We start from the raw sequence: 25,857 nt of genomic DNA on the forward strand, positions 1-25,857 counted from the left end.
CAATGCATCGTTTCAGTCCTCTCTCTCTCTCTCTCTCTCTCCTCTCTCTCTCTCTCTCTCTCGGTCATAAAAGGAGTGGGAACTTCAGTATACTCCAGCCCAAGACAAACCTCAGGTACAGGAGTACTTATATACGTAGGTTCCAACTCCCCAACTCCTTTTGTGACCTTTCGTATAAAAGATCGGGGCGGGGGAAGGGGGGATAGTCATCAGTAGGGTTACCGAAACTCAGAAGATCAATAAGAGTTTATTAAGAAACGTTTCGTGCCATCCTGACACATCATCAGTCTGTAATATTATAAAAATAATTCACATTGTAAAATATAAAATTAAAATGTACTCGCTAATTTAAAAAGGAATATATAAAAAACTAAAGTTACTCATAAAAACTAGTTATAAAGATCTAAAAATCTAAAATTATTCACAAGGTGACATTAGAATTGAAAAATGATTCACATCTGTAAAATATAAAATTGAAATTTACCTGCTAATTTAAAAAGGAATATATACAAAAACTAAAGTTACTCATAAAAACTAGTTATTAAGAACTAAAAAAGCTAAAATTATTCACAAGGTGACATTAAAATTGACGGAAGTTAAGATTAAACGAGATTATTAACCTTTACGGTCAATAAGAATAATGATCAGCTCCTTCAGAACTGCAGGCACAGGCAAGTTATTTCCTCTCCCAAGAGTTTAGCATTTCTGAAGCAACCTTGCGCGTGTTTTCCCGATGCATTCCAAAGGCCTGAAGAAACTGGGCTACAACACACCTCGAGGTCATTTCCGGCAGATTAAGTTTCGGAGCCACGTTCCTTCATTCTCCGATGGTGCCATCAGCACTCGAGAATACGAGATGAGAGCCCAACCTCCACCTACGCGTGAGGATGAATATCTGCCCTTCTGGTAAATGAGTGACGAATTCACCGTTGCACAATGAATAATATCGGGTTCAGTTCACTATTTACCTTCTCTGATTCCGCCTCAGGTAGAGTGGGCGTTTCAGCTTTGCCTTATTTCATCTCATTATGAAAATTACGCTTTGAAAGGACGGGGAGAGGAATATCCCTGCAGTACATGGAAGTATATGGCCGCTAAAATACTGTTTTTTAAATGAGTAATGGATGGAATAAACGTAACTTTATTCATTTACGATGTTACAGGTTAGTCATTCATTGCAAATCCTGAATGGGGTTATTGGGGTATTGCTTCGTTTATCTCGGTGAACTCCCCCAGATGACGTCACTCTAACCAATGGCCGAGCAGAAGGAACAGCCAATCATGATTCGTCTCACGGGGGGTGCACTGTAGGTTTTACTGAAAGTTCATTGCAGTGTCCCTTCGGCCCCTGGCTGCAACCCCTTTCATTCCTTTTACTGTACTCCATTCATATTATCTATCCACCCTCTCCTAACAATTGTTTCATAGTGCAACTGCTTTGAGGTTTTCCTCCTTGTACACTTTCAATCCCACCTACTCTCTATGTCCTTTCCAGCGTTGAATGACCTCATAGATCCGAGTGCTTGGGGCCTTTGGCCTAAACTTTATGATATTCCATTCCAATCAATATCAGCTGTGGATATTTACTGTCAGCTCAGAAGAAAATGTGTGCATTTCAAATTTTTTTTCCAGTTGGAGAGTTAACTGACTTTTCCGTCCAGTTTCCTTCCAGATGAACTAATTTTTTTTTTTTTTTTATTTCCAGTTGGAGAGTTAACTTTTCCGTCCGTTTTCTTTCCAGATGAACTAACTTTTCCCTCCGTTTTCTTTCCAGGTGGCAAGAAGCACGATGTTGACGAGAGAGCAGCTTACGACAACCCCCACTTCCAGCCGGACGAATCGTCCTTTGGTAAGTGACTGGAAAAGTGGAAACCGGCTTTTTTATGGTAGCGTACCACTTCGTCCCTCATAGACAATTCCTACGTAATGTTCGTTCCTTGCATATTATTTTGCCTCTCACCAACAGGTTTATCAAACTACAAAAGCTTTTCGCTTACTAGTGGAGTAAGCCTACAAGCTACTTTGCTCTTCTTGGTCTTGTTGGGCGGGCGGGTAGGAAAGGTCTAGAAAAAAGTGTTTCGCGTTGAGTTAAAGATACAGGAATTTTATGATAGAATATGTAAGGTTTATTTATTAGAATGAAAATGTGAAAAATAAATAATGCGCACGTTAAACAGTACAGGAAAATTATTTCTAATAAGTTATAGCGTTATTAATTGTAATTTTCGTCGGTGACACAACGCTCTATTTTCCCGTAGATTTTAATACGCGCCACGTGTAAGAAACGAGGCTGTACTTTTAGCACGCTCCCCGAGCAAGCTGGAGGTCGGATCACGCCTTGTTTCCTATATCACCACAATCAGCATCTTTATCATTTTCTCCTTATCACATTAGTCATTTTACCTCTTTTGCTGTCGACTAATTTCGCTGGGTAGCTCATCCTGAAAAGACGCTTTTTGAGAAATCTGGTCACTGAAAAATTCGCTGGAAAAAATATTCGCGTTTCTTCACTAAGAGCAAAGATTAACGGGAGGGAACTGTTTATATAAATGCTATATCAAAAACAGCTATCAAAAGGTAATACTCACTCGATTTAAAAACGAATAGGAAACTGTCACTCTTTAAAAAAAGGAAAATGAAGCTGTTCAAGAAATCTAGAATTTTTCATCTGTAAACGGCACTTGTTAAAAAAAATGACATTAACTTGTTTTCCCAAGTTTCATACAGTTAAATGAATCTCTCTCTCTCTCTCTCTCTCTCTCTCTCTCTCTCTCTCTCTCTCTCTCTCCTCTCTCACCTCCTCTCTTCTCTTCTCCTCTCTCTCTCTCTCTCTCTCTCTCTCTCTCTCTCTCTCTCTCCTTTTTATTATTATGAAGTTAACATTCCTTATGAAATAAATTCACTTTCTTGTATACTCTCTTAGATGACTGCCCGTGCGCTGTCGACACGTCAGAGGAAATAAACCTAAGACACCTGAAATCTTTACTATATGTCCTTAGCAAACCTGATATACCAGCTACACATGGTGAGGCGTCAGAGATGGTGTATTTCTGGTGATAGAAGTTCACTCTCGAAGTGGTTCGGAAGTCACGTAAAGCCGTTGGTCCCGTTGCTGAATAACCACTGGTTCCATGCTACGTAAAAACACCATACAAACAAACAAACAAAACCAGCTACTACATGCTGATGAGAAAAAGACAATAAGAAGAATTGAGAAGATCCTATATAAATGCCGTTGAAACGACTATATATAATATTCAATGAAAAAGAAATAACGTTGATTTATTTTCTCAATACAGATTATCCCTTTTGAGACGCATACCAATCCCTTTTTAAGTTATTTGTAGTGCTTTGCACAGGACGCAATACTCATCTCAATGGACAACTCCTCTGCTAAATGATGCCTTTTGGGGAATGATCAAAGTGCGTCATCGGATTCTGTTCAATTGAGTTTCATATCACACGTTTCCAATTTAGTGTCGACAGAAAATATGATTCAAGGTCGTCTCAGTTTTGCTGCTTTATTTTGTGAAGTTATTGAGAGAAAATGATTCAGTTTTTTCATGAAATTAATGAGAGAAAATTATTCAGTTTTTTTCATGAAATTAATGAAAAAATCATTCAGTTTTTCTCATGAAATTAGAGAGAAAATGATTCAGTTTTTTCAGGAAATTAATGAGAGAAAATGATTCAGTTTTTTTTTTTGAAATTAATGAGAGAAAACGATTCAGTGTTGCCGCTTTGTTTTGTGAAATTAACGATGCATTACTAGCCGATTCACCTCTAGGTGGGTAGTGTCGTCAGTGGACCTCATGCGGTACACTGTAGGCATTACTTTAGGCCCTTTGCGGCGTGCCTTCGGCCCCTATAGCTGCAACCACTTTCGTTCCTTTTACTGTACCTCCTTTCATATACTCTTTCTTCCATCTTACTTTCCACCCTCTCCTAACACTTGATTCATAGCGCAATTGCTCTGTCAATTTCCAACTCAGCGCCGAATGACCTCATAGGTCCCAGTGCTAGCCTTTGTCCTAAATTCTATTCGGATCTAGCTAATTCATTATCTAGCTGAAGTAATGATTAGGGGGATGCATGGGTCACAATGAGATCCTTGTCTCTCACGTCAAAGTTGCGCAGTAATACCGACCATATTTCGCTAAACGATAACCAGTCTTCAGTTATTCTTCAAAGGAATTTTATATTTCTTAAGATGAAGTCATAAACTTGCTACAATTTCTCACAGAAACATATTCTGCGCGCATCATAAAAGCCTGGACTCATATTTCGAAATCATCGTTTGCGCTGGAATATATTATTATTACAAAAGAAAATAATATTGGAACCACTCGAGAGGACATCGCAGAAATCAGAATTCCACTTCCGTCCCTGAGCCGTCAATTAACCTCTTCTTCTGCCAGACTTCTAAACGCCAAGACGTGGGAGAGTAGTACTTGTCACCGTTATTTTTAGCTCTGTAAATCATCTCCTCGCAATTGATCTCCAAATACACACAAACACACATACACACACACAGACACACACACACACACTGGGGAGTATCCAGTTCCAGACGGCTCTCGACGATAACCTGGTGGGTATTTATTGCTGGTACTTATTTTTTATCACTGGGTATTGTCAACTTGGCCGGAAATGCCGTGGAGTCCAGTTCTGTCCAGAAAACTGCATATTTGATGACAACTATTTACAGGCTGGGTTTTTATTGTATACTACTTTGGTACTGCATTCGTCAGGCTGGATTTGCAAACAAGCAATAAAGGGGTATTGTAGTGCTTGAAAACTGTGTCTGTGATGACAGTTACTTATAGCTATTTTTTATTTATTTATTTATTGTAGTATCTGGTACAACAAAATTTACAAATTTGTTAGGCTGGATTTGCAAGCAAGCAATGAAAGGATATTATGGTACTCCGAAAGCGTTGTTCTTGGTTTGTTCACATTCATGCAAATAACGAAAAGAAAAAAAATGGTAAATGAATGAATAGCAAAATAAGATACACATCTGTATCTGTGACAGTCGACAGGATGGGGTTCTACAATCGATGAACCAAAGCCCATTTGTCATCTGTGCCTTCAAAATAATGCTGTGAGATTGTCAGTACATAGCTAAACAAATTTACTCTTAAAACTTTCTATTTCTTTGCCAGTTTCTCATTTTTGAAGAGAGGCAAGAAAAGAGACGAATATAATGATAATGTCAACACGACTGGGTGAAAATAATGACGCGGACATCTTGATATATACTTCAGTTAAGGAGACAATCTTTTAACAACCTGAGACGAGGATCAGGTTACAGATATTTATGGAATAACAATCAAAAGAGAGCATTGCTGATTAAACACGTAGTACTTCAGTGAATCGCTGACTAAAAAGGCTGATTGGAGAATCTATGATACCCGAGGAAAATTTTCCCCACTTGGGATGGGTTGTGAATCGAATACAGAATTTAGTCTAAATCAAAGCACTGGAAACTATAAGGTCATTCAGCGCTGAAATGGATAATTGACAGTAAAAGGTTTGAAAGGTGTAACGGGAGGAAAACCTCAAAGGAGTTGCACTGTGAATCAATTGTTAGGAGAGGGTGGAAAGTCAGATGGAAAGAAGAGAATACGAAAGGAGGTACGGTAAAAGGAACGAAAGGGGTTGCAGCTAGGGACCGAAGGCAAACTGCAAAGAGCCTCAAGTAATGCCTATAGTTCACCGCATAAGGTGCACTGACGGAACTATACCCCGCCCCCCCACGGGGGAACACAAGTCATAAGTAACCAACTGACTTGACTTAGGCATCCGATTGTAATGGAGTTCTTGGTGTGAATATTCTATATATTCTTCCCGTTTTCGTGACTAGGAATTTCATTTCTGCCGTGTCCCCACCAGCACATACCGGTGTCAGAGGTAACTACAGGACGGACAGACACGTTGTCAAGGAACCCAGTAACAAAGAGCTCATCAGGAGAGACGATTTCCATAGCATGACTGATTCATTTATGAAAATGAGGCCACAGAGCCATATTCAGTCTTTCTGAGAGAACAGGGAACTGCGTGTGGTTAGAGGAAGGATGGAGCACTCCAGAATGAAGCATAATGAAGGGAAGGAAGCTGCAATGGAAAGAAAGGAAAAGGCTGAAGAATGGGTGAAGCTGGGCCCCTTTGGTAATGTTTTTAAAGTGCACCTTGCGAGGTACACTGCGGCACTAACTTCCTATGGAGAATATCAGCAGGGCTGTGTGGTGACTGGAAATTGCTGGAAATTCAATCATTAAATATTCTTTGGGTGTACAGCAATATGCCAACACTTTTATGACATCAAGTCATTTCAGTAAAGTCGTTTTAGTTGCATCAGATCAAAAGGTGCTCGTTCACTGATCAAATTATAAGTCTTGACTGAAGATAATCAGCGTCGTAATGTCCGGGAAGGTCCTTTCGTAAAGTGAAGATGATTCTTATGTCGTTCCAGAGCGTCATGATAACTGAAAATAACAATTATATTATCATAGAGCGTCTTGATAACCGAAAATTAGTAGTATAATATCCCGATATGTCATTTAAGACTTGAGACGTCTTCCTGATATGACTGGCGACTGATAACGTAAACAAATTCCTCTTCTCCCTTTTCAAAAGTGGACTGCCTCAGAGAGAGAGAGAGAGAGAGAGAGAGAGAGAGAGAGAGACAAGAATGTTAATCTCCAGCATCGACTTCTAGGATGCTGAAGGGACAGGATGCTGGGAGTTCCTACAGAGTCCTTCGCTACCTTATAGGCTTGCGCGGCGCTTCCAGCATTTACTAGGCTGTTGGCGAAGAGCCTGATGGTTTCTGGAATCGACCATTTTGACTGTTGGCGAAGAGCCTGATGGTTTTTGGAATCGACCATTTTGACTGTCGGCGAAGAGCCTGATGGTTTTTGGAATCGACCGTTTTGACTGTTGGCGAAGAGCCTGATGGTTTTTGGAATCGACCATTCTGACTGTCGGCGAAGAGCCTGATGGTTTTTGGAATCGACCATTTTGACTGTCGGCGAAGAGCCTGAAGGTTTTTGGAATCGACGAACACTGGCTGGCCCCCCGGGCCTGGGCAGACCACAAGGCCATATTCCCGAATTGTAACCGAGTACCGGATCCTTCCCTGTAGAAAAGCGGGCGCCATATCTCAATAAACTAACCATAGAATCTTTTAGAAAACGGTCTCATTATGTTTCCCCACACCCAAGTTATCAGTTGTGATCCTTTATTAACCTAACCTAAACCAACCTAACGTAGGGGCATGACAAAAATGGCTGGCCCACCGGGCCATATTCCCGAATTGTAACCGAGTACCGGATCCTTCCCTGAAAAAAAGCGGGGCGCCATATCTCAAAAACTAACCATAGAATCTTTTTGAAAACGGTCTCATTATGTTTCCTTACATCCAAATTATCAGTTGAATCCTTTTCTGACTTTGAACCTATACCAACCTAACCTAGGGGCATGGCAAAAAACGGTGGGGTTCGGGTTGGGGGGGCCTGGTGCAATACCAATATTCACCTCAGGAATTTTGGGGCCCTGTCCATGCGCCGGTGAAATATTTGGCGTTGCTATATTCTAACGCTTCATAGGACGTGTGAGAATTGAATGTGTTCGTATAGTAATACGAGAATTAGATTTCGTACCTAGATGGTTTGAATGCCATCAAAGCCCACTACTTCGTCTCCATTCTTCCCCCCCTCCGACATTACATGGTCTCTACATTACGTAACGTCGCAAGCACGACAGCGTGTCTCTCTCGAACCTCAAATTCACGTCGTGGGTTCCCGCTTGGAGCGGCGGCGTCGACGGCAGAGGTGCGCCCCGAGTTCCGACTATAATAATCTCGGCGAATAAAAATGCCCTGCGAGCTATATTGCGAGCCCCTGAGTAGCAGCAGCAGCGTATATATAATCCCCCCCCCCACCCCGCCCCCCTCCCCGCCAATATTTGTACCAAGCACGACCAAGTGCGTATACCACGCCGTTGTTTTTGCGCCCCACGGCCGTAGGTGACTAACCTCAATTCTTTTTATTACTTTTTTTTTCTCCCCTAGCGAGTATGGTGGTATAGTCGTCCCTATATATAAGCTTGTAACGATACGGTGTGTCCCTCTGTAAGGCTCTGTTGCTTTGAGAACGGCCCATCGATTGGCTGGTGGGATTCATTGATACCCCGACGTCGACCAATCAACGCCTCGTTTTTCCGTCTGGGCCGGAGTTGTGATTGGCCGGCCGCCGCGCGGACGAGTGTGGTGTGCCCTGGTGTTGTGCCCCGGTGGTGGGGGAAGGGAGGGGGGTTATTACTCTGAATGAGACGCAGGTGGGTAGCCGCCGGGCACGGACGACCTTGGTCAGGACCTAGACACAGACGGGAAGGAGAGTGGAAGGCGGTTGGAGGAGGAGGAGGAGGAGGATGAGAATAAGAAGGAGAATGTGGAGACACATCCTTTCGACGTCAACAGAGATTGATTGATCGATTAATTAGTATACTTGCTGGCGTCGCAAACGACAAACAGAGAGAGCGGACGTGCCCGTCGGAGGGGCCGCGGGCGGGCAGTCAGGCAGGCAGGCAATGAAGGGGCACTTCGACCCCGGGTATGGGTATGGACGCTGGAGATCCGCGATAGAGGGGCAGGAAGGCGGAACTAAGAAAACCGGTGAGAGGAGAGAGAGAGAGAGATAGGGGGGGGGGGGGGGGGGGTAAGGGGCAGCACCCTAGCTCGGGACGAACGTGATGGAAGCCAAATATGACAAAATAAAAGGAATAAAAAAAAAACACGAAAGACTACAGAACGACCCACGACCTCGGTCAGTCGAAGTGAATCAAGGAATCGGTTACTACGTTAGAATTAATACGTAAATATTACCCACCTATAAAAATATGTGAGACAAAACACCCCCAGAAAAACAAGCTCCCCCCCCCCCCCCTGTCTCTCCTCCAGCCGCTCCTTCCTTCTTTCCCCCGCCCCACCTACCCCTAACCCACCAACACACAAACACACACACACAAACACACAGTGACAGAGGAATCCAGTGAAAAAGTTCAGAGAGTAAATATTCGAAGGTCGTCTGCAGAGCTGCGATATTAGTTAGTATAAGTCTGTGATATTGCTGCTGCTGCTGGAGCTACGTCCTCGTTGTTGCCTCGACAGATAACAGAGATAGGTTGTGCTATGCCACTATTATTGCTGCTGCTGCTACTACTACTACTACTACTACTACTACTACTACTATCTTCTTGTCATTTTTTGGTACAGCGTTGACAAATATACTGACTGCTCAAAGATAGACATTTTGTGTGTGTGTGTGTGTGTTGTGTGTGTGTGTGCTCGCCTCCTTAAGTAATTAGCGTTTTTTTTTTTTTTTACAGATATACGCAAAACAGTCGCACATACAAAACATTATTAGTACACACAATCACACACAAACACACACATACACACATACACACTCACACTCACACACACACACACACACATAGTATATGCATTATATATGTTATATATTTATAAATATAAATAATCTTCTGAATGCGACCCACTCCAGTCGACTAGATACCAAGTACAAAATAATTCAGTGCACTGCCCTGGTTTCCCGAGCAAGAAGGGAAAAAAAACCCAAGCTGGCCTTTAGGAGCAAAAATGCAAAAAATGGTTGCCCACAATTCAGTCCAAGGCCCAGCCACGAGAGAGAGTTTCTTTCATTCCTTTTACTGTACCTCCGTTCATATTCTCTTTCTTCCATCTGCTTTAAGGTTTCCCTCCTGTTACACCTTTCAAACTTTTTTTTTTTTTGTCAATTTCCCTTTCAGCGCTGACTGACCACATAGGTCCCAGCGCTTGGACATTGACCTGGATTCTATATTCTAGTTCTTTAATGTCTAGCTCCTTATGTCCTAAGACATAAGGCCAGTCGGGTAAAAAAGGCAAAACCTCTTGACTCTAAAAGGAAAATTATTAGCTGAAAAGGGAAATTGACAAAAAAAAAAAAAGTTTGAAAGGTGTACAGGGAGGGAAAACCTTAAAGCAGAGGTAAGAAAGAGAATATGAACGGAGTACAGTAAAAGGAATGAAAGAAACTCTCTCTCGTGGCTGGGCTTACTGAAGTGGGGGAGGATTCTCCCAGATAGACTATTTCTTGTATAAAAGATAAATCTGTGGAGGTCAAGAACTGCAAAGTTATTCCAGGCGACCATGTACCCCCCGCCCCCCAATCACAGGCTGCTATGTATGGACTTGAAGTTGAAAAGGGAAAGAAAAACCAAAGCTAAAGGGATAAGGAAAATTAAATGGTACGAATTACAGAAGGAGGGGATAAGAAAGAGAGTTTAAGAGGAGGGTTTGGAGGATATTGATATAGGGATTGAAGATGTTCAAGAATGGTGGGCACGAAATGCAGCAGTAATAAGAAGGCATGGAAAAGGAGCTGCTAAGAGAGACATCATGGTATCATATGGAAGAAAAGGATAGTTGGTGGTGGATGAAGACATTGAGAAAGTAGTAAAGGATAAGAAGGAGGCAAAGAAAGATGGGAAGAGTCACAGTCAGTGGAAGACAGAAATAGGTACAGAGAGAAAAACAAGGTGGTGAAAAAGTGGTAGCCCAAGCTAAAGCAGTCGTATTGATGATGTGTATAATGAGCTGGGGACAAAGGAAGGATAAAGAAGATGATGAAGCTATCAAAGGCTAGAAATAAGAGCACCAAAGATATAACACACATCAAACAAAATAAAGAATCAAGAGGGTGTAGTGCTTAGAAAGGAGGAAGACATTGTGAAGAGATGGAAAGAATATTCGAACAGTTGTTAAATGAAGAAATAATAGACTAATAAGAGAGGAGGGCAAGTGAACATTGGCATGGTAATGAGGTTTTTTTTCTAGGCAAGAGGTACTAAATGCACTGAAGAAGATGAGAATGGGAAGGCAACCGGACAGACATGATCCCGGTGGAGGCATGGAAAGCATTAGGAGATGAAGGAGTGGATACTGTACGATCTTATGATAAAGATCCTTGAACAGGAAAAGATACCAAATGATGTGGCGTGGGAGTATATTGATCCCAATTTTTAAAGGGAAAGGCGATGTCCAAGAGTGTGGTAATTTATAGGGGCATTAAATTGATGTTCCCACACTTTGAAGATACTGGAAAGGATGATAGATGCTAGACTGAGAGAAGAAGTACAAATAGGTAAAGAGCAGATGGGATTTATGAAGGGAAGGGGAACAACAGATGGTATATTTTGTCTGAGGCAAATGGATGGAGAAATTCGGGGAAAGACAAAGGGACCTACATATGGTATTCATTGACCTTGAAAAGGCTTATGACAGAGTCCCGAGACAGAGGTTATGGAGGAGCCTGAGGGAGAAGATGGTGCCAGAGAAGTATGTGCGATTGATACAAGAGATGTACCGGAATGTATTTACCAGAGTGAGGAGCAGTGGTTGGGGAGACAGAAGGTTTTTGAGGTGAGAGTAGGATTACACCAGGGTCGGCTCTGAGCCCATTTATCTTTAACATAGTGATGGATGTTATAATAGAGGAAGTAAGGGAGAACAGTACCATGGAACATATTGTATGCGGATGATATTGTTCTGTGTGCAGAGAGCAGGGAAGAGCTGGAAGTGAAATTGGAAAGATGGAGTCAAGTACTGGAGGACAGAGGAATGGAGGAATAAGTAGATCCAAGACAGAATATATGTGTACCACCACTGAGGGGGATGATAGAGAAAGTATTCAGCTTGGTGGAGAGCAAATAAGGAGAGTTGATAAGTTTAAGTATTTGGGATCTTTTGTTAACGCTGGAGGAAGTATGGAAGAAGAAGTAAAACATCGGGTACAGGCAGGCTGGAACAACTGGAGAGCGGCCTACGGGAGTTCTTTGTGACAAAAGAGTGCCGCTTAGGTTAAAAGGAAAATTTCACAAGATGGTGGTAAGAACAGCAATGCTGTATGGTACGGAAAACAGCAAGCATGAGAAAAGCGAGCAGAAGAAGATGGATGTGGCAGAAATGAGAATGCTTAGGTGGATGTCTGGGGTAACAAGAGTGGATAGGATCAGAAATGACTACATAAGGGGGTCAACTAAGGTGGTGGAAGTATCAAAGAAAGTGCAGGAGGGGAGGCTGAGATGGTATGGACACCTGTTGAGGAGAGATGAGGACCACGCTGGGAGACATACTATGGGAGTGGAGGTGCAAGGAAGAAGAAAGAGAGGGAGACCAAGAAAGAGATGGAAGGACTGTGTGAGAGGAGATTTACATGAGAAGGGAATTGATGAGGCAGAAGCGCAAGATAGAAATAGATGGAAACGGCTCATCCGAAACGGCGACCCCATATAAAAATGGGAAAAAGCTGGGAAGAAGAAGAAGATTATCGTTATGACCAGGTCCTTGTGCCATCTCAGGATTGGATCTTAGAATAAAAGGCTTTGGTTGGTGGATAATTAGACTTGACCATTGGTTAATTTTATTATCATTATTCATATATCTGGGTTTGCAGTCCATTCGAAAACGTTTGGTTTTATTGTGAACTAATGAAGGTCAGTTGTGAGCGTGTGACATACCCAGTTCCTAAGGACATACCCAGTTCCTAAAGACATTGTCAATTCCTAAACACATTCCCAATCCCCATAGACTTTTCCAATTCCTAAAGATATACCCAGTTCCTAAAAACATTACCAATTCCTAAAGATTTACCCAGTTCCTAAAGACATACCCATTTCCTAAACACATCCACAATTCTCTTAGACATGACATTCTCAATTCCTAAAGACATACCCAGTTCCTAAAGACATTACCAATTCCTAGACACATTCCCAATCGCCATAGACATTCCCAATTCCTAAAGACATTCCCATTTCTTAAAACATTCCCAATTCCTAGAGACATACCAGTTCCTAAAGACATACCCAATTCCTAATGGCATACCCAGTTCCTAAACACATCCATAATTCTCTTAGATATGACATTCCCAATTCCTAAAGACATGCCCAGTTCCTAGGGACAATTCCAATTCCTAAAATGACTTAGAAAAGTAGGTTCATAATCATGTTAGTGATATCAAATGAACCTGACAAAAGCTTTAATCGCAAAATTCCGATCAGTTAAGAGTGTAACCTGGTTAACAGCAACCTGATTGGGGTCTTCTGAACCCACTTGGAATCCTCTGAACCAACTTGGAATCTGCAGTACTGGGCAACCCACTTTGAGTGCTCTAAGCTAACCTGGAACCTGCAGAAATGGCTAACTACTTGGAATTCTCTAAACCAACTTGGAAACTGCAGAAATGGCTAACCACTTGGAATCCTCGAAAACCCACTTGAAATCCTCTGAACCCACTTGGAATATGCAGAAATTCCTAACCCACTTGGAATCCTCTGAACCAACTTGGAATCTACAGTACTGGGCAACCCACTTTGAGTGCTCAAAGCTAACCTGGAACCTGCAGTAATGGCTAACCATTTGGAATTCTCTAAACCAACTTGGAATCTGCAGATATTCCCAACCCACTTGGTATCCTTGGAACCCACTTGCAATGTGAATGTGTAGACGTGCCCAACCCACTTGGAATCCATGAACCCCATTTGGAATCCAGGGGAATGTGCTGCAGGCCTTCTTTCATAATTGTTATTATTCATTCCTGCTACATCTGGCTAATGGTACTGAAGGAGACGATTTTCGTACACCATCTCCCTCAGAGGAAACATCTACCAAATTATTATATATCAACATGATAGTTCAGCCTTCCGCTGGGAAATATGACGAGAGAGCAAAATAAATGAGTGGACGCATCGCAGTTGCAAATCGTGAGAGAGAGAGAGAGAGAGAGAAAGGTGAACTTCTGAGGGAAAATGATTCTCAGCCAGGGAGGATGGGTGTCAGCTGACTCCAGGAGATTTCCAGGGAGGACGGTGTCAGCTTTTGGACTCCAGAGATCCAGAGACAGTGCAGCTGACCTCCAGGGAGGCGGTGTAGTGATTCAGGAGATTTCCAGGGAGGACAGTGTCAGCTGACTTCCAGGAGACCGGGGAGGACGGTGTCAGTGACAGGAGGATTTCCAGGGAGGCAGTGCCAGACTCCAGGAGATTTCCAGGGAGGACGGTGTCAGCTGACTCCAGGAGATTTCCAGGGAGGACGGTGTCAGCTCCAGGAGATTTCCAGAACGTCCGCGACCTTTGTCTGTTTGTCACTACTCAAAATAGATGCGACCACAGCTCATATTAGGGGGACACGATTAGAAATGGTCTGGAAGCGGCGTTGACTAAGCCATGACATCATTCGGGTTCCGAGAATCAGTTCCGAGTTTATTTATATTCTTATCATGGGATGGTGTAGGTGGTGTGGATACACGCACCAGGCACACATTACACACGCGCGTGAGCGCGCATACATAGATGTTAAAAGTCCACCAACATACGATGCAAGCTGTCATATCGTAAACAAGCAATGTGTACGAACACCCAGGATTCGGTCATGGAAAGGGAAATATATATATATATATAATATATATATATATATATATATATATATATATATATATATATATATATATATGTGTGTGGTGTGTGTGTGTGTGTGTGTGTGTGTGTGTGTGTGTGTGTGTGTGTGTGTGTAAAAGAAAGCAAAAAGTTTTAATATCGAGCGAAAGTCTTAACATAAGTCATCTGATTTTGATGGAAACATGAAAACCGTGTCGATGTCAAGTTACCAGTAAACAGGAAATAAGTTTATTAAAACTTCGACTCTCATAGATAACAAATGAAACCCTAGCCTTAATACATCCTATTATCATAAAGGAATCTGTACGTAAATTCGGCCTACACACCAGGTGTCTCTCTCTGGAGAAGCCTAGTGTCGCTCGTAGGAGGGAGGTGTATCGGTTCCTCTAGATGGAAAAATGTCTCAAGAACGGGTTTTCGGTCTTACTTTCTTTAGACTGACAGGATGTATTTCTTCCACATCTCGTATTTGATTTAATTCCTGAACCAGTCCTCCTTATCTCGGACTGCTATGGTAGAAGAAGGGCTGGAAGAGGAAGCCATTTTTCTCTCTCGTCAACTTTAGGTATTTATCAGTTATTATTCGAAACCATCGCTCACCCAACCGATGGAATATGTGACGAGTTGAAGCGGAGGTTCAGTAAAAGACGCAGATGTATTCAGATTTTTTAAATACAGATTCTCTCTCTCTCTCTCTCTCTCTCTCTCTCTCTCTCTCTCTCTCTCTCTCTCTCTCTCTCTCTCTCTCTCTCTCACAAGCAAATGAATAAAAGATCTGCCATTCAGAAAAACTCTTGACAGAGCAGTCCAGAGAAATGACGGTAATGAAACAATATCATATACTGACTGACTTGACGCGTTTTTCTGGCATAGCGTAGCATTAACCACCGTAAATTTCGCCTGAAGTAATGGGTCCTGGTTTTTTGGTTATGAATAATCCGGATGAGAAAGACGAAAAGATTTTAAGGGCAAGTCAGGGGAGTGATAAGATGGGTGGTAAATGCACCAGACACAAAAATAGAGCGCTAGCTAAATGAAGGCTACTCACCCCCCTTGCCCCCCCCCCCCCCCCCCCCCCCCCCCCCCCCCCCCCCCCCCCCCCCCACAAATACCGGAGTCTATACAATATCTGATGACGCTGATAAAACTCACCTAGCGCACAGGTGTGCGATGCGATCGCCGATAAAGTTAGCTTTCTGGAAGAGGAGAAGAAGGAGAGGACATTTGAAAGTTTCTGTCGGGTTTTTGTTGACATTTTTCAAATTAATGATATGAATTCCCAGATTGCCGAACTTTTTTTTTTCAAAAAAAAAATCTTTTTTATGAAGGAAGCGAAACTCCATTTAAAAAAAAAAAAAAATTCTCGGCACTGACATCTGATTTTCTCAAATGAGGACTGAAATAGAATAATTTCTACGTAGGTAAAAAAAAATCACAAGGACATTTTTTTTCTATCAGAATTTGATGATCCAGTTTCAATGCCTTACAATGAATGCACTTCAGGGGATCAGGTTCCGAACCGCCCAAATTTAGATCCAACCAAACGTCAGCGAGGTCAGGAAAACACAGGATTTTGGTTTTGAAATTGACCTATGACCTCAGGAATAGATCAGAGGTTCAAAGATATTGTGTTGAGAACGCCATCTCCAGGGCTACTACTTGCCAAACTTATTAAAAAGTAGAGGACTGTTAAGAAGGAGAAATAATAATGATAAAAATAATAATAATCTTACTATAATTGGCGTAATGTCTGTCCGTCCGTCTGTCATTCAGTCACGGCCAAACGGCTGGTCCGATGGGCATGAAACTTGGCAGGGTTATGGTGGGGGCCCGTAAGATGGTTTTATAATTGGGATTTCATCCTACCTACCTCCCCACTTCGAAGGGGGGGGTGGGGGGGGGTGGCAGAAAGGATTCCCTGAAACGGAGTTGGTTTTCTGTCGTGAACGAGGCTGGTTGGTTATGCCCGTAGACTTAGTTACCTTTACGAATTTTTCATACATAATTTCTCTATACATATGTGTGCTAGTAATGATAATTCTGATGGGCAGCCATTTCTGACACATGATGTATAATTATAAAAACCTGAGGACATTAACACTCTGACTCTCATCGTTTTGGAAACCAAGAGAGAAAATATGTTAATATTTTGTTCTGGGAATTGGCCAGTGACTTAAAAAAAAAAGTAGCAAAAACATTTACCAGCCCCATCGATAAGCACCTACCAAATTTCATCAAAGTCCGAGATAAGAGCGGGAGAAGGGAACAACTACAATTACTAACCGTTACTATCACTTCTACTATTATTAGTCAATAATGATGACAATACAGACCCATTACACACTTTCACACATATGTGCCTCACCAAGGAATTGAATCGCACCAGAAGGATCTGAATCTCTCTCTCTCTCTCTCTCTCTCTCTCTCTCTCTCTCTCTCTCTCTCAACAGGTGGCGGAAGTTCAGTTCCAGATGAAAGTCGAGTGGAATGCTTTGTTGCAAAACCACTGCACCCAAGGCAAGTGGGTGGAATAACAATTACAGAATAAAAAAAAAAATTGCGACAGATAAAATGAATTCTTTAACTCGGCGCTGCAGCGAATTAAAATGTCGACGCCGTGGATAGATTGCTTTTTGAAGAAAGATAAAATGTTCATAAACGCTCATACAACAGAAGAAAATCAATTAGAGGAAAGAGTGAGATGGATGGAATGAATTCTTGAAATTTGGTGGGCACACGAATTAAAAATATCAAGGTCTGAGAGATGTTTTTGCTGTTGATAGATTGTTGCTTTTGCAATAGTGATTTCATTTTCCTGGAAATGCTCATGGAAGATTCATGTAATGAAGGCATGTATTATGGAACACTTCCGCCCCCCTGGAATTCAGATGCCAAAGTTGGTAAATAATGTTAGAACCTATACTCTGTTTTTTTTCCATCTGTCCTCCCGCCTGTGTTGTTTGCGTATGGTAACACTGCATCCCAGGCTCTAGATAGTTACATTCAGCTTACATTCATCAATTATAATAATGTCCTATTTTGAATATTAACGGTGGAATTCGAATACAGTAAATTATTAAAACACCTTTCAATTGCAAATGTACACCCATATATCCTTTTATTTACCTAAAACTTACTCATAGCGTAACTATTTAAAGCCTGGGACGCAGTGTTACCATACGAAAACTCCACAATCGGATGGACAGAGGGAAAAGAACAGAGTTTAGGAATGAATTCTAATCATATAGAGATAGAGCTGTTTCCCTACCAAGAAGGTTATCCCAAAGTATATCATCATATGACTTGCAAATGAAGAACTGAGAGAAAATAGAAATACGAGATGACGATCAGCAAAAAGGGTGAGTAAACGAGACGAGAAAAAAAAAAAAGATGACGGGTGCGGACAGTAAATGTCTGAATAAGATAAGATATCTAAGAAAAGTATTCAAGCGACTCCTGGACGCTTGAAGTCAAGAATATTTCAGAACAGGTGGCGAAAAGTGATAAAGCAGCCAACACCTTGTTTGAGAAATGGAGGAAAAAAAGTAAACATTGCCAGGGGACATTTTTCTCGATCCATTGGAGAAGAGAGAGAGAGAAAAAAAAGACTGGACGAAGGCGACATGGCTTTTGTTGCTGTATCTTAATTACTGCCTAGACTAGTTTGCAGTATTTTTTAATGGTCCTTGATGTAGTGTTAATGGCTTAACCCGCCTCTGGCTCTCTCTCTCTCTCTCTCTCTCTCTCTCTCTCTCTCTCTCTCTCTCTCTTTGAAAATAAAACTCAACGGTACTGAATGGCAGTATCTCGAAAATAAAAACATCTGTTCCAAACCGCTGTTGAGTCTAGCGATAAATATCCTTAAGCATTTTCAGTGGAACGAACAGCTGTGACAAGAGCCCCAGTCTCTGTCATTACATTAATTCTAACCCGAAAATCATGTCACTTCAAAGATTGAAAAACAGCCCTAGGGCTTAAAAGACTGCCCTGCGGAACAACAGCGCGTCATCTTTCTCTAACCGACTCTCCACACCAATCAATATTAAGCCGGGAACTCACTCGGCTCTCTCAGGTGCTAAAGTGACCAGGCTTGGCAGGTATGTCAAGAAGGTCTGTTATCAGTCTTCCAGATGTCCCCACCTGATAAGGGTGCCAACGCATGCCCTGTTATGGAGAGGATTTTAGTGATAACTGATTTCCCTAGCAGTTGCTGCGGGAAAGCGGGTATACCTCCAGATTTTGGTGCAAGTATAACCAATGAAGTTGGACTGGATACATTTGCTTGCACTTTCGGAGGAAGTGACCAAAAAAAAAATTGATGAATAGATATCTATCTTAGGACGGTTCCCTACACGTAGAGGAGAGGATTAATAGTAAAGATGGTCCTGGAAAAATTTCCTAAACTGTCACCGCGGACTTATGGTCCTGTTACTCGAGATCATCTGGGAAAAAAGGGACTGGTACTAGTCCTTGGAGAGAGAGAGAGAGAGAGAGAGAGAGAGAGAGAGAAGTGAATGACCAGCCTCGAAAGAGAGCTGCTATATCCTGCTACTGACCAAGGCTGCTGCTGATCGTCCAGAGGCTAATTATAACTAGCCTGAATGCAGATCCACAATAACATAGCATCGGAGTTTATGGTCTTTAATGGATATTGAAAGCTTTTGAACCTTGTGCTAGGTTCATCTTCAGTCAAATCAATATGAAAGCTGTTAATATCCATTAAAGACCATAAACTCACATGCTATGTTACTGTGGATCTGCAACCAATGCCATCATTTTCGACACGGAAAACTGTCCCCATTACGCTGAATGTCACCTGGTGGTCCTTTTCAAAGACATGACCAAAAATAAACACGTTTTGAACTTCATCATTTTATCTTTACAGTCTTATACGATTCACTGCTAGGAAAGTTTTCTATATGCGATTAAGTTTCCATTACAAATTCCTCACCTGATTGGGACAGTAGTCATTATCCTCTCACAGCTGTCTTTGGAGTTTTACACGTTCCGTCGAAGCTGCCCACAGACCGCATTCCAGCGGTCAAACAGACCCGGGTCCAGCTGCCTACAAGGGACGAAGTGCGTAATAAGACTGGAATACGAGATGCTCCCGTAATGAAATCAGTGACCGAAGAAGAAGGATGAAAGAGGATAATACTCCTGGTCATATTATAGAAAAATCTTTGTTTTAAGGTTGCCTCAAGGGGACTGGCTGGTTCCTTGACGAAATGGCTCCAAGGACGTACGTGTCTTCTATGATTTCTTCTAACCATAAAGTCAAATGGACTCACTGAATTTCCTTAGCATGTGATGATACTATATTACAGATGGAGCACCAGTAGTCTTCCTTATGCAAGCACAGATAAATCAAGTTTCTGGATCACATGGGTCGTGCGTCTATCCATTTTATACTTCAGTATGTTGTTTCTTTTTAAATTTTCGTTTCATTCAGTTTTATAGGTAGGATAAACATGACCACGGTATCCTTAGAGAATAAATATTTCATTATTCTGATTAGTGCCAGAGATCAAAGAGGTATTTGAAAAGAGTGGATGCGTTTATCCAAACATACACCCTCTAACGCACCCATACACGTACGAACACACACACATATATATACATGTATATATATATTATATATATATATTATATATATATATATAGGTATATATATATAAATATATATAATATATATATATATGTATAATCATACATAGTTCATTAAATGTAGTTTATGCGATGCCTTCCTGAAGGCTGTGGGGGATGTTATAGGCCTAATACACCGGGATCTTGGATAACAGCGAACTGACGGCCACTGGCTAAACTGGTGCTTGTGCCTATATATCTTTAAATATTAGCAGTTTTCATAAGGCTCGGTATAGAGATGAAGATATTTGTCAAGTATTTTTATGAACGGATTTGCCTGAGCAGTGAGAGAGAGAGAGAGAGAGAGAGAGAGAGTAGGAAATAGATTACCTAGAATATCACTTCTTAAAATAGCCTCGCCGAGCATGAGTTGACTTGTGTCCCTTTCTAAAGATTCTGCTTGTGAGGGGGAAAGAGAAGAAAAAGAAGAAGAAGAGGAGGAAAAAGAAGAGGAAGAAGAGTAGGAGTAGGAGTAGGTGGAGAAGGAGGAGGAGGAGGAGAAAGAGGCTCTTGAAACCAAAGTCTCTCCGATCTTTCTCTCAGTTCCTCTAGTTTCAGTCAATTCGTCCGCACCACAACCTTGAAATGAACCCACAGGGCAAGACCAGCTTGAAGGACGGGATGGCGCGGGGGGGGGTTGGGGTTTAAGGAACACCACAGACCACCCCCCCCCCCCCGCTGTCCCCAGCCCCCTTACACCCAAACTATAGATCCCAAGCCCCTCCCTCCCCCAAATTGGGCACCATCTCCCGTATCTTTTGCATTCGCCTGAAATCTGGCAGATCTACTTCATTCATTGCTGCTGATCGTCTTCGTCTTCTTCTTCTTTTCTTGCGTGATGGAGAATAGTTAGGATAGATAGGACGATGTTGAGGGAGCCGTCCCAACGGCCAGTCCGCGCCTCTCCTACTACTGCAACTTTTACAGTTATGTCCTCTTCCTTTCTGTCAGAGTATATCTTAGTTGGACCAGACCACTGAGCTGATTATAACAGCTCTCCTAGGGCTGGCACGAAGGAGTCAACTTTTTCTTGATATATGTAAATTAATTCTTCTGTTAAAACAGGATACGTCTCAAGTATAAAGTATAAAAGGCCCATTAAACTGGTTGAAAGCTAAGGACTATATTTCGGTGGACTTACTTCCACCCCTTATCAAGCTGTGATAAGGGTGGAAGTAAATCCACCGAAATATATATAGTCCTTAGCTTTCAACCAGTGTTTTAATGGGCCTTTTATACTTTATATATATATATAGATATATATAATATATATTATATATATATATATATATAAATATATATATATTGTAGAGAGAGAGGGAGTTGAGAGCTATTGGGGAAAAGTTGCAAACACCACTGAAACCTATGTAAACAAAGACCTGAACTACTGCTCTTGACAATGCAAATAGTCAATGTCCCACATTTCTGAAGACCCTTTCTCTCTAATGTTCCAGACACTCCGGATTCGGGGGCCGTGTCGTCATCTTCCGGCATGGGCGGCTCGACGGCATCGACTACAGTCCTCCATAACCTCAGCAGCGGCGGTGGCCCGGAGAAAGGAATGTCAACGCTCGAAAAGGTGAGAGTCCTAAAATGACCGTTTGACTGGGACCGGAAAAACGCGGAAACCAGTGGACGGATTTTAGCGAAATTTGGTGAATGATTCGCAAGGTTTTTCGCTTACCCGGGGATTGAGCCTACAAACTATTTTTTTGTTGTTGTTGTTGTTGTTGTTGTTGTTAGGGGGTTAGGAAAGGTCTATGGAATAACCTAGAAAGGCCTGAAAAAGGTGTTTTGCGTTGAGGTAAACATACAGAAATTTTAGGATGGGGATATTTATGATTTATTTTTTTAGAATGAAAATGTAAACAATAAATATTGGGCATGTGAAACAGTACAGAAATATTTCTAATATAAAATAGCATATTTGTTTTACTTCCCGTTTGTGAAACAATGCGCTATTTGGCCATAGATTTTAGCACCTTTTAATTTGCGTTAACTTAGGAACTATAATGTTTACAAATTAAGTTAAGTTAGGAATATAATGTTTACAACTTGAACTTCAGGGGGAATTCTTGCACGCATCCCGAGTAAGCTGGAGGTCGGATGACGCCTTGTTCCTCTCAAGTGTTGGTGGAGATGTGGTGATCATCGTTGTGGAAATGACTTATCAGTCCTCCACGTTCATCGAAGATTTATTATTATTATTATTATTATTATTATTATTATTATTATTATTATTTTATTATTATTATTATTAATTTCATTTTCTTTTTTAATAGGTGAGATCTCCTCTTTCTGCATTCCCCTTTACCTTCTCTTACTTCTTCCTAATGAACGTCGTAATGTTCTTTGGAAGTTTGAATTTCAAGTCAGTGGCCCCTTTGGTGTGCTCGTTCCATGTGAATAGGTGTCATATACTGTACTATATAATAATAATAATAATAATAATAATAATAATAATAATAATAATAATAATAATAATAATAATAATTTGGTAGAAGACCCTCTTTTAGGCAAATACTGTTAAAGAGAATGGCAGAATTAAGCGAGTTGTTTTATATATTGATTTTTTTTTTTTCTATTTTTCTTACAATTAGCTTCTCAGGGTCAGAGCTGTTTCTGAGTAACTGGACAATATATATTGGGAATTTCTAGAAATTATTTTTAAAAAATGCTGAAGGATTTTTTTATTTAATAAAACAGGATCCAGGTCCAGGTCAAGCAGGGGTCCTACACTCATCAAGTGTGTGCGTGTGTGTGTGTGTGTGTGTGATACGGACATACACCCTATTGCCTGTTGTGCAAAAAGCGGGTTCTCAATATCTTTTGGCACATAACTAAACTATAGCGGCCATGACATATGTGATCTGGCCGCATCCAGAATGTTCTGGAACCCGTTGGCCAAGTCTTGATTCGCCTGATAAGACGGGAAAAATTAAGTTAAGTGTATCTTAGTCTAACTAGACCACAGAGCTGATTAACAGCTCTCCTAGGGCTGGCCCTAAAGATGAGATATTTCTACGTGGCTGGGAACCAATTGCTCTCCCAACAACGGGACCTACGGCGTATTGTGGGATCCGAACCACATTAAAACACCACCATCTGAAACATTGATCTTCATACTTCAGTTACTTTGCAAAATGTGATATGCCAGCGACCATTAAAACAAGATTAATGAGACGCTAAATCATTCCTATTTCCTAATGGAACGTGTCTTCTCATTTTGGCGCGAGTTCATTTCTGAAAACGCCTTAAATGACGTGGAATATGGAAGTCTAGTTCACTCTGCTGCTCTCAGACCTATCCTTATGATCTTATGATACACGAGAACCACACAATACTGATCATGTACTACAATCACTGGCTTATCGATCAGTAATATCAGTATAAAGAGATACTAATCACTTGATGGCAGTGATCAAGACGCAGGGATCTAATAAAGTTTATCAATAGAAAAACGCCTGGCCTTGGGAAGATTTTTTTGAGTGAAATTAGCTCTCGCAGCGCCTCTGATTTAGTGGAAGACCTCAAGGATGAGAATATGTATAAAATCCTTCTTTTATATAAAGGGTAGAAGTTGGGGGTAGGGTGGGGGGTGGGGAGGCGTTCTAAATTTCATAGAAGACCCGTTTGGAATGGCTATCATAGATGAGGGTGCCTGGTAGCTCAGGGCAGAAATTTTGACTGCCATTCTCTGGTTTTAGACGAGGAAGAATGAGCTGGGTCTTAATGCACTTGTATATCCTACCGAAGGTTGTACAATAATCGCGTCTTGAACATCTTTAGAATATTCATAAGTAAACAGATCTTTTGGTCACAGCCCTTGAGAGTCCCTGTTGAAATTGTTGCTCATTTGAAACGAAAATATATTCAATATATATTAATATGACAGTGACAGAGTTCTCCTTTTAAGCTGTGTTTTGGAATGATATTCAGCTTTTTTCTGTTACATATATGTATATATATACATACATACATATATATGTATATATATGTGTGTGTCTGTTTGTGCAAAGCATACATTTATTGTTCAAGCACAAATGTAGAATGTCGATGAGAATTACGGGACAGGAAGCTGGAGACGATTGGATAAAGTGGAAGATAATGCAGAGTAAAGATGGTGACAATAATAGTGAAGATGACAGTGATGATGATGATGGTGTGTGTATATACGTATGCACGTACCCGAGGAGGCACGAAGGGAGAAAGAAAGGAGAGGAAATGAATGAATTCTTTCCTGCGGTTTCCTGCGGATGGTTTATTGTGCTTGGAAAGCTGTTACAGTGCGCCACGGAAGGTTGTCTCATTTTCCTTCGTCGTTCGGAGGTCATAAATGCATAATAGCCATCCGAGATACTCGTGACTTACCTAATGCACACACACACTTACACACACATACACACACTTTACTATATATATATATATATATATATATATATATATATATATATATATATATACATATATATATATAATATATATATTATATATATATATATACATATATATATATATATATACATATATATATATATATATATATATATATATATATATATATATATATATATATATAGCAAATACCACAGGAAAATGACTGGCAAGAAGGTCGGTACCAAGCGCTTTCGCCTTTATCAGGCATCGTCAGGGCACGTGCCCGAATAAAGACGAAAGCGCTTGTTGATATTTTTGATATTTTAGTATATATATATATATATATATATATATATATATATATATATATATATATTGTCTTGCACTACCTTTTTAACCCCCTCACCTCTCTCATCATTGTTGTTTTCAGTTGGTGCAAGCAGTTCGCTCGGGTGGTTCAAGGTCATCTCGTCGGGCGTTTGATGATTCCCATCTAACGGTGAGTATAACCGCCTGTTTTAGTGACCAAATGGCTAAGTAATGAAACTGTTTGGACGAGTGTGTGAAATTTTGCCTTTTGTCTGTATGCCATTCATAGATGTGATGTTTGTCATCAGCACAAGAATGATTAAGGCATTAAACAAGCAAATCTTATTTGATTAGCATTGCAGTTGGTTTTTAACAAAAGATTGACTTTTTTGGAGGGGGGTGGTGGAGAGAATGCAGTGAGGGGTTGCAACTTACTTGGAGGCTGGTCTAGGTGGAGCAAAGCCCTCCCAGCGTCTCGAGGTTAAGTTAGAAACAGTAAGTCTGCTTAGGTCATATTTCCTCTGAAATACCTATTATTACAGAAGTGGCTACGAGGCCTACAGGAACTCTGACCCTTCATTCTGCATTCTCTCCTTTGACTTGTAGGATAAAACACAGACCAACTGACCAACTTTCCCTACAGTGCCTGTGTGTTCCTTGCCAAACAGTCTCTTAATAACACTAATGGTCACATGTCTTACCACTAAGCACAGAAACTGGTTTAGGTCAGGTGGTGCTGTTAAAAATGCTATGTCTGTTTTGCTTTTCACACTATCTGATGATGTCCACATTATTTGAGAACCTAGTCACATCCCTGGTAATGTACTAGGTCTACGAATGGTTCAGATAGAATGAATTTGCCTTCATTAAGACCGATGTGTGAGCTGATTGACACCTTCTCTACTGAATTATAGGGTTTGATACTGTACTAATACATCATCTGTCTTCAGGACATTACATGGCAATGTAAGACACGTCCCTTGCCTTTTCCGCCCATAGACAACTTTT

At 41.1% G+C, this 25,857-nt stretch overlaps 1 protein-coding gene across 1 annotated transcript in view; it reads left to right on the forward strand.

Moving 5' to 3' along the window:
* LOC135215182 (neuroblast differentiation-associated protein AHNAK-like) overlaps positions 1 to 25,857 on the forward strand; it is a 127,077-nt gene that overhangs the window by 86,520 nt on the left and 14,700 nt on the right. Inside the window, exons 2-4 of the mRNA XM_064249656.1 lie at positions 1,775 to 1,849; positions 21,618 to 21,742; positions 24,971 to 25,039. Of these exons, the coding sequence (XP_064105726.1) occupies positions 1,775 to 1,849; positions 21,618 to 21,742; positions 24,971 to 25,039 (269 nt within the window). The remainder of the gene's footprint in view (positions 1 to 1,774; positions 1,850 to 21,617; positions 21,743 to 24,970; positions 25,040 to 25,857) is intronic.

This window comes from Macrobrachium nipponense, chromosome 5, assembly GCF_015104395.2.
Source record: "Macrobrachium nipponense isolate FS-2020 chromosome 5, ASM1510439v2, whole genome shotgun sequence".
NCBI classification, from domain to species: domain Eukaryota; kingdom Metazoa; phylum Arthropoda; class Malacostraca; order Decapoda; family Palaemonidae; genus Macrobrachium; species Macrobrachium nipponense.